At 44.8% G+C, this 10267-nt stretch overlaps 1 protein-coding gene across 1 annotated transcript in view; it reads left to right on the top strand.

The window, feature by feature from the left end:
* Positions 1 to 9853, top strand: part of LOC149360585 (uncharacterized) — a 10513-nt gene extending 660 nt beyond the window's left edge. Inside the window, exons 2-5 of the mRNA XM_089569333.1 lie at positions 3763 to 3902; positions 4366 to 4433; positions 6963 to 7049; positions 9582 to 9853. Of these exons, the coding sequence (XP_089425459.1) occupies positions 3763 to 3902; positions 4366 to 4433; positions 6963 to 7049; positions 9582 to 9718 (432 nt within the window). The 3' untranslated portion in view covers positions 9719 to 9853. The remainder of the gene's footprint in view (positions 1 to 3762; positions 3903 to 4365; positions 4434 to 6962; positions 7050 to 9581) is intronic.
* Positions 9854 to 10267: the final 414 nt, after the last annotated feature.

The raw sequence follows: 10267 nt of genomic DNA, 5'->3' as shown, positions 1-10267 counted from the left end.
TGAGAATTATTGTAAAGAAAAAGTGCGAGGGGCGCAGGCGGAGGCAAAAGTGGTGTATAACAATCTCGGTTTCATGGCTAGCCACTCTTAGAGCGCCTTTCGGCGTTGTCGCTATTGTGGAGTGCACCGTTACGAAAAGATCAAAACAACCTAAAAACGTCCACCTGCTCGACGTTATGCACAGCAAGTTGCGCTAGAAAATTGTTGGAAATAGTCTGACCACTAACCGTATACAGCTGAGCTGGTTGATGAATTGTAACAGCATAACTCATGTTTACAACAAGAAAAATAAAGACATCTACTCTGCTTTGTTCTTGCGTTATTTGTTTCGCCGGAACTCATATTGCTACAAGCGAAATTGCAAGCGCTACAGCTATACACACTATTTCTCCCGAAAGTACATGACAGGAAAGGCCACTTGTCTGCAAAGGAACAAAAACATTCGCAGAATTATAGACTTCAATAAGACCCGGCAACAGCCGCCCCGTTGGAACATGGGAGTGGGTGTGTAACTCCACCGTGGGCCTGAAGCGAAATTTGAGCGTTTCCAACCTGCACCACGAAGGGTACCTCAATCACCTATGAAGCAGCGTGTTTAGTACAGAGGGTTTAGATGATTTGCGCAATCCTGTTTCTCTCTGGTTGGCTTCTCGACGACGGCTTCTCGACGACTGCGGTATCTCTAACGGGAAATTTTACTTTCTTTGTTGTCGCATTTGGGTTGCTCTGACACTCATTTTTTTAATACGGATGCACAGATTAGTCTGGTCGCTTTCTGCTTCCGTTCTACAGTTTTCTTCCATTTATGTTACTTCACCTGGCTACGGCGCTATGCGTGTCATTTCTGACTGCTTAGGTAAAGCTCAACAGGCGTCTTTATGATTTCTTCGTCGCTCTTCTTCAGGGCACAGCCTGTTGGTTCAAAATGACCTTATTGGTATTTTTTCTCAAATTTTATATGAATTGCAGTATTTCTGATTATATGTGTTGATTACCCCCTTTAGTCGTATTTACTATCATTCAATTGGTTATGATAATTTTGTCTTGCTCCACTCTAGCCATCCGTCTTCGTCAGTGAATCACTGCGGTTGCTAGTTTCTCTCTAAATTCGTCCTTAAAACTCGTTCTGTGGTAGTGGTGCTCCCCGTGAGTCGTACGGTAAGATTTAACCGAATCGGCGGCTCGACGTAGCGGGCTGTGTGAAGGCGTGAAGCGCCTATTATTTATTATTGGGCCGTGTCTGTTAGGTACTATCAGCGTCAATTGAAACGCGAACAAGCCAATTGAAACGCGAACAGCACAACTCGCAGATATTATACTAGGGAGGCAAAATACAAGAGCAGTTCATTTTCCCATCGAAGCAGAAAAGACCGCTCTTCTGAAATGTTAATAGCCCACGCCTGTATTTCATCTCCAGCCTCTAATATGGTTGATTTTTTGTTCTCGCGTTCCCGTTGTTTTGTTCGCGTTTCATTTGACGCTGATAGTACTTCGGGCTAACACAGGCAAAGAGAAAACCAGAATCCAAATTACAAATGGCCTATCGTCCTCCAAGCCAGTTTCGCTTTGCCACTGGCTAGTCGAAAAGGAATCTTCTATAAGGTGAGTCAGTACACCTCTCCGGCGGGATGCCGCCGAGTGCGAACGATGTAGAAAAAGAATCGCTTAACACGCGCTAATGTACACTCTCACCACCGTTCATCGAGAATCTTTCTTCCTAGATCTGATACCTTCGAAGGCGGCCGTGGGTGTGGTCATGTTTGTGACGCAGTGGGTTCATCAATGTGCGGCGAATCTTGTAGTACCATCTGATCTTTGCGCTCATAAAAAGTGGACTTTAAACAGAGCTTTCGTGACTGGCACTTCGTTAGTCCTGCTCGGCATTACACTGGCCTGGCATGGAGACTTATTCTCCTGTGCAGATGGCATTGAAATGTCTCCAGTGCCGCGGTATGTGAATTTTCTTCTCTCGCTGACCACTTTGAGGATAACATGCATATGCAAATTACCTTGAAAACATGCAGGTTCAATAATATGGCATTCGTTCTGGTGTCTTCCATTTGCATGGCACTTTCGTTCTTTTTATTTTTATCATCTGTTCGATTTCGACACAATTCTTACATCTGCAGCGAATTTCCGTCTATTAATGCTAAATTGTCGCTTTCAAGCGAGCATTGACAAGAGTTCCAGTCAAATTCAGCTTAGGATACATAAAAAGAGCCTATGAAATTACGAGTGCTCTTCGGCTTACGTTGGCTAGGGGTACATCTGATCCCTTATTCACTTTGTTTTGTAGTACCACTTAGGCACACTAAAAGGCATCGCGAATCATATGCCCCTTCAAGTGCACACGCAGCGTGGTCTGCGAAGAAATCGCAGAGACAAGTGTAATCCTAGTGGCTTTTCATACCAGCGATAAAATCATTTGTTTCCATAAGCGTGTTTCCATAAGCGTGATTTTGATTGGCGATAGAGTGGTCATAGAACCTGTACTGGACAGTCGCATTAATTTTAGCAGCGGCTAAGATTTTTGTAATTTCAAAAGTATTTGTTCACCTTTCTTCCCGTCATGACAGCATAGTCGGTACCTGGGATTGATTTCTTCGTTCGTAGAGGCCAAAGTGGAGCCGACCGCCGCCAAAGTTGTCCTTCAAGAGAAGTGATTATAACATCCTGTCAAAGTGATATCTCGCAGCAAGTTGCAATCAAAAGGTCTCAGTGGGGCGGGCCCCAATTGACCCCAACGTCTTCTGTTATTGTAGCTGAGTGCGTGGGCTATGACAAAACTGCACTTTCGTCGCCAGACGCGCCTAGTCACGCCTACACTTCAGCTATTGGTGAGGAAGACCAAGCGATATCGACAGATGGCAGAAGTCATCCCGTTCGTGACACCATGTGATGTTCACGGAGGAAACGAAATCAAGAAACGGGAGGCAAGAATTCAGGCCTCTGCCATCAGGCACAAAACGCAAAACATTGACCCCACCTTTTTTTTCAATATCTGATATATGTACAAAGCCAGCTTGAAAGACAAACTGCGCGCATACACGTTGCTTTACAGGCCATCATGATGATGTCCAGCTTCACACGATAACCCACAGATGGCACATGTGTCTATCGTACACACAGGCACGGGAACATCACCGTGAGTTATGATGTTCCAATGTCGTGACTGGGTTCAAGGGATCCAACCTTGGTCTTCCCTTCCACGTTCCGAAAGAGGCTAAATGAGAAAGCGCCCGTGTGCTGCGCGATTTCTGCGTGAGCAAAGAATGCCAAAGAGGTTTCACATTGAAATAAAATTTTTCTACTGCACTTTTTCTCGGACGTTACACACTAGCGTGCATGAGAGTATAGACTATGTGATGAGCGCTTCATTTTTCCCAATATTTAATGAACAAGACAGCCTTTCCTCCGGCTGCAGTTATTTTATTGAAGCTGCACACTGCGACGCTGGGGGGTCCGGTTTACCCGATCTTCCAGCCTCGTTAATGCGATTACTGTTGAAAATCACAACGTCGTCATTTCTGCGTTGTATATTCTCGATGAATGCTAAAAAAGTGCCCTTTTAAAGGAAAAAGGGGCCTTCCACCTGTGTCGGTTTTCGAACTTGCTGTGAAGCGTGCACGTAATCTCTAAACTTTTTCCTCTAAGTTTGAAAGTAGTCTTTTCCAATCGCCTGCTCTTGTCGCTTCCGAGCTTGCCATTCTTTTGCAACATCTTTATCGTGCTAAGTACACAGGAATCTACTATGCATTGCAGATAATGCGCAAGTTCGATTACGCTGTGGCCATATCGGATTCAGACAACGACACCATCTTCGAGTGCCTGACAGCAATCAGATTGGATATTGACACAAAGTCAGAGACGGCGACCTACAAGTTTTTGCTGCCAACAGCAGGGTATGAATTTTCGCTTCAATAAGTAGGCAGGTAATGATGCACCTTAGCCGTTACAACCCATCAAGGCCTACGAATATCTCCCCTTGAAACAAAAAAAGAAAACACACTCAAGCTTATGTCAGCAGTTTGCAGCTTCTGTCTTCACAAAGACATTTCAGTCACAGCTTTCTCGACAATTGACCAAATAACTTTTTTAGTGACAGTGTACCAAATCAGTCCAAGAATACAGAAACGCTCACTTTTTAGGAGCCAGTTTAAATATGCGGACACTACTGATGCGCGGATGCCTCTTAGTGACATGCAGAGAAATTGAGAACCGAATACTATGGTGTACAGTTCCCATATGACAGTATAGAATTTCACGCTGAGAAGCCGCATCCATGGCGAAATTCAACAAATTTACCAATGTTCATTGTGAACTTAAGTGTTCTTACACAAAAATACTTTGTGCACGTTCCTGTAGGCGTGAGCTGATCTTCCATCTCAGACCTGGTGTGGAACCTGGCACGGTGATTTTCACTTCTGACGATGGTAAGTGTGACAGTATTTTATAGTGAGATTAAGCTTCCTTCGCAGTTATTGATGGCCTAGAAGAGATAAATACAACTGTATGCGCTTTTTAATGTAATAATTATGGAGGTTATCAATAAAGAGAAATATTCTACTGTGAAAGCTCTTAATTTTGACTTCCCTAACAAAGTTCGCGACCTGCTTGTACGACAGGCCCACGTGTTATCTCTACTCCGAATTACGTGCCGATTCTTTATTCATTTCTGCCTCCCGTTTTATTCTGCGGTGTGAAATTCCGCTGCTGTGCTGAAATATAGCTTTCCTTACACGCCTCCTAAAGCTTTGCTTATCATTTTTTAAGTTTATGGCTACGTGGTCCCAAAGCTTATCTTAAAGTATTTGGTAACCTTTTGAGTTTTTGCCAAACTACAAACGTAATTCAGGTCCAATTTTTATGCATGGTTTTTATGTCTTGGTTTATCTTTTATAGACGACCGCAACAGCGGCCAGTGGTCTGAGCATCCGCCTCGCATGCGGGAGTTCCGGGGTTCGATCCCCAGTGCCAACGAATACCCACCGGTGATACAAAGGGTACAAGCCCTGGTGCTTGATTTATTTAGGGTGAAATGCTTGGGAAAATGGGTCTCTGACTCCAACTTGAGTAAAGGAAAAATACCTTGTTCCATGGCGCGCTTTGGCCACAGACGCCATTCTGCCATAAAAGTTCATTATGTATTATAGACGACCAGAACAGAAAAATTATCGCCACCAGCCTTCAGCACGCAATATATATCAAACTGTCTGTGCAATCTTGTGAAGCAGCTATTCCCAGATTTGTACATGGCAGGTTATAAGTGATTGATGAATTGTTTTTACTTACATCGATTACTTTTTCAATGAGTAACGTTTCGGGTAATTCAAGTAATGTTTTCTGGAATCGATTACTGGTAATCATTTACTTCTTTTCCAAAAACAAGTAGCCAGCAATACTGCTTCGAGAACCTCAACATGACGGCAAACAATGGTTGTAGCGTCAAGATTTCCTTCTCGAAATAGCGACAACCGGCCGGCTGGGCAAAAGCGTCGAAAGCGATCTTGCCCGGATCACAACCGGATCTCCGGATCAAGACCGTACCTCCGGTGTAGCCTAGGGCAGCTATCGTCCCGAGAAATATCACTTCAGCACTTTGCGGGGACGCCCCATCCTGTCAGATGGCGCCGCAGATGACCTCGTACTGCGAGTACATCCAACTAGGCGTCTTCTACACAAACAGCGGAGGGGGGCTAAAGTAAAAGAAGGCGCATAAAGAAAGGATTTTGTTTAAACCAGCACTACTGCTATAATGATTAGTATTAGCAAAAAGAAAAGTATCCGGACACCGTTAGCTTATATCGTGGTAAAAATGACAGCCCGGCAAGTATGAGGAGACGCGGCCATGTGTATTGTTCTTTTAAGGCGAAATCCTTTAATGGCTCATTCTCGCGGTGTCCGCCCATGCCCGCGGTGTCCGTCCGTGCGCTGGAATCGTGCCAACTGTGGCCTCTCCTCCGCGCAGCGGCGCAACCTCCTCCCCGCGGTGTGTTCTGGATCTACTACGCACGGATGGAAGTTGATGACGACGACGACATCCAATGCACAGCGCGAGAGAGTGGCAGTTAAAGACGAGGGCGGATTGGCTGCGCCAATAGCACTGTGCTGTCATGCAGCGGCTATCGAAGCTACTCATTTGGCGCCGCCGCTGACTTGAACTCCTGACGCGGCCCTATTTATGCGAGCACATTACATGTCTTATTGTGCGAAAACCATAGAAACTTGTGGCCGAACCATGGCACGCAAATGGCGGCATAAATTGAGAAGTCCACTGACTCAGGGAGCCAGTTACACTTTCTCTCGCATTTACCCATCCTAACAATTGCTTAGGTGTGCTCAAATTACTTATTTTATTTCTGTAGGTAGCTGGCTTTAGACATTCAAACAGTCAACAGGTTGTTCGAGATGGGAAGGGTTGGTGCTGGCGCACTAAAAGGTGGGAATGCGGCAGCTCGATTCGTTCAAAATGGTTTTGGTCTGTTCATGGCTGCTTTTGGTCCTAATAGTGTAGGTTATGGAGATGGCCGTGTATGTCGTGGCTTCGAAGACAAAACCATCTGTGCTTATATGGAGCGGTGCTGGAGCCGCAAAAAATATTTAAACGGGAGTGTCGGTTTGTATATTGCATATTGCATATATATTGCATATAGTGTTGTGGCGCCTCTGGAACTGTGTTTCTCATTTTTTTTTACTCTCGTCTTAAAATGTTTTAAGGCACATTTATGTCTAAGGCAACCTGATGAAATTTTCTTGATCTGTATCTTGAACAAATACTCCTCAGTAAGGAAACCAAGTGATAAGCGATTGACACTGGCAAAGCGGAACCGTTTGGCAATATTTGCGAAGTCCATTTATCACTAAAACACAACTGCCTACCTTACAGTCTCTCTCTTAATATTTTGTGTAGAAACCGCTTAGGTGGTTTATTCTAAACTGTGCTCCACGTTGGTATCTTTCAGATCCGACCCCGAAGGACGCTATTAACTACTACACTGATTATGAGAACTGCGTTGTGGCCGACTTGGAGCTTGAAGGCGAAGGAAATCGTAAGATTTTGTGCTTTGTGTCTAAGAAAAAGCACTTTCCAATCAGCGGTGCTCGACATATTGCGCTGAAAACAAATCTAAAGCCCTATTCTTGAAACACGACGGCCTCGAAAAGGATCCGCCAAGCTGTGCGTCATGCGCACCGCTATCATAGAGCTGAATTTTGACGGAACGTTTGGTGTAAGTCATAAAATGGAGAGGTGATACTTGTACGAGGTCTGTTAGAAAAGTATCCGACTTTATTTTTTTTTTTGCGAACAGCTGATGGATATGAGACAAGCGCGCTTGCATCAGGCGACCATGAACTTTCATGCGCATGCATGAATTTTTTCCCGCCTGCCGATAGCGTCAGTCGCTGGGAAGCAGCGTTTGAGTGAGGCAGTGTATAGTGCTCTCGTCGGTTTATTATTGCAAGGAAAATGGCGGAGTGAAAGGAGCAGCGCTACTGCAACAAATTTTGCCATAAACTTGGCGACAGCCGAGTGGACCCTATTCGAAATATTCAGACGGCTTTCGGTGAAGATGCTATGAGCAGCACACAGTTTAAGCAGTGTTACAATTGTTTTAAAGATGGCCGCACATCGGTGGAGAACGAGCCAAGATCCAATCGGCCATCAAGATGCCAAAATGGCCAGGTCATTGCTGAACTGAACGCTATGGTGATGCGGGACTGTCGCGTGACTATCCGAGAAATTGAGGAAGAGGTGGACATGAGCAATTTCTCCGCACATTCCATTATGACCGAAGATTTGGCCATGGAGAGAGTTGCGGCGAAATTCGTGCCGAAGCTGCTCACGGTGGAGCAAAAGCAGCTTCGTGTTGAAGTCTCACAGGACATGCTGGATTCCGCAAACAGTTACCCCGACTTCATCAACATCATAATCACTAGTGACGAGTCTTGGGTTTACAGGTACGACCCGGAAACCAGATCCCAGTAGTCAGAGTGGAAGCATTCCACGTCACCAAGACTTAAGAAGGCCCGCCAATTGCGCAGCAATGTGTAAGTGATGCTGTGCTTTCTTTGACACCCTCTGTGTGGCTGAACACGAGTACGCACTCTACAGGGTCAAACAATGACCAAAGAGTACTACAGGGATGTCCTCCGTTGCCTACGTGATGCTGTGCGGCGCAAGAACCCGGAGCTGAGGTCAACAGGAAATTGGCGCACCCATCGCGCCAATGCTCCTGCACATTCCTCGCACTCGAATCAGATTTTTTGGAGAAAACCCAGACTCCTGTAGTTCAACAGACTCCTTACTGTCCTGATATGGCCCCTGCGATTTCTGGCTGGTTCCCAAAATCAAAAGGCCATTGAAAGGAGCGCGATTTCAGACCAGGAAGAACATTATGGCTGCAACGACAGCTGAGCTGAACTCCATTCCAGAAAGGGCCTTTTCGGAATACTTCCCACAATGGCAGCACCGCTGGGAGAAGTGTGTGGAGTCCCAAGTAGACTAGTTTAAAGATGACTAGGTTTGCAACGCTCCAGTTATGCAAGTTTTTTTTCAACGGCCAAAGGTCGGTTACTTTTCTATCAGACCTCGTATGTGACGCGAAAGATCTTCGACAGCGGTATTCGTCTGACGTTTCAGATCTGCCCTTTCGCTTATACTAGGGCCGCCTTGTCATTGCGTTTTGAATTTGATTTTGCCGCCGCTGTTCCGTCCTACTCCTTCGTAAGCGTCAAGTGTATGGATCGTATAGGTTAGTGATCGGGTTGTTGGTGGACGCCTTCTGGAGGGTGTGGGAAGCTGGGTGGCGGCATCGGATACAAAAACAGCGGCATGATCACCGAATGAGGTCTATACTCCTAAGGCAGTAAGACGTCATGAGCTTGAACTTCACTGTTCAAATAAACGGTATCACAACTTGATCTCCTTTTAATTATTTATTTGGCAACGAAGGTCAGCTTTCTTAGATAACAATCGTAGAACCAAATTGGGCGACGATACCTGTCCCAATTACTGAAGGGATTAACGTTTGTGGCCGACGTAGAGGCCGCATTATGAGTACATAGAAAGTCAGACACCTCCTCACGAAAGAAGATTTTAAAAGTCTAGCGTAAGATTATATTGTTACCCTTGCTATCAGGTGCTTTTTCGTCCATATACACATGCTCAGTATAAAGTTAGCCTTCCCATGTTGTCTAACCTGTCAGGCTGTGGCAACAGGATACGATCAAGGTTACTAAAACATGAACAGAAAAACGTCATAACTATGCATTTTGATTACTGTAGACACAATACCCTCACACTCTAATGAACTGAAAATCAGGTTTCTAGCTTTCTTTTTCTCTTAAAAAGTTTTCCTGCTTTGGTTTTCACGGCTTAACGTTCTTGTATATGTTTGACGGCGTTTGGAAGTGCCTATAGGTCTGACCAACATTGTAGCAGGCAGGAAAGAGAAAGCACAAAGCTTGCAGTTCATCAAATCCACAATTTCGGCAAACAACAAGCTACGTTGATCAGTCCTGAATGGCACATCTCTTGTAGACGCGCTATATCTTCCTTTGCTTCTCCCCTTTTCTTCTAGAGTGCACACTATGGGCTCGACTGGAAGTGAAGGACAACGTGCCGCAAGATTGCATCGACCACTTTGTCGACACTTGCGGTGTGATTGTTCCAGCCCACAGCAGGGACCTATGTCCTGATGGTGAAGGCGACTATTAGCTGCGAGGGTTTATTCAAACAGCCTCGATGACTGCATCAAAGCTGTTTTTCTGTGAATGTATTTCAGCAGTTATAACTCCATTCATTTTAAATAAAAAACAATAAAGGAGCAAATAAAAATAGGGTGACCTCCTTTTTCGTTCTCTGCCGTAAATTTTATTCCTAGCACCGCGAAACCTACGTCCTAACTGCCCAGATGCTTCGCTCTTCTCCTAGTTGGTATTCGTCCTGCTTTGTTTCTTGAATTAAAAAAAAATATCATCTGCGGCTTGAGAACAAAAAATTTCTTGTTGAAGTTAACCTCATAAAGAAGTTAACTCAATGGTGCCTTGTGTATAAAGGAAGCCAGCAGTGACCAGAAACAAGGAAATCATAGGGGAATATTTCTGTCTTTTTTTAAATGTTGTGTTAATCAATGGGCAAAATATAACGTAACTAGAATATGGAGGAAATAACTTATTTGATAAGATAATATTGTGAGCTTGTGAGATGTGCGCTTAGGGGCCCGCTCTAGAAGACTTTGGGAGGTGGATGGAGAATGGCTATAGC

Source organism: Amblyomma mixtum, chromosome 2 (assembly GCF_055824585.1).
Source record: "Amblyomma mixtum isolate Tamu chromosome 2, ASM5582458v1, whole genome shotgun sequence".
NCBI lineage: Eukaryota > Metazoa > Arthropoda > Arachnida > Ixodida > Ixodidae > Amblyomma > Amblyomma mixtum.
Note: the sequence above shows the minus strand (reverse complement) of the source record. Positions and strands in the feature narration are given on the sequence as shown.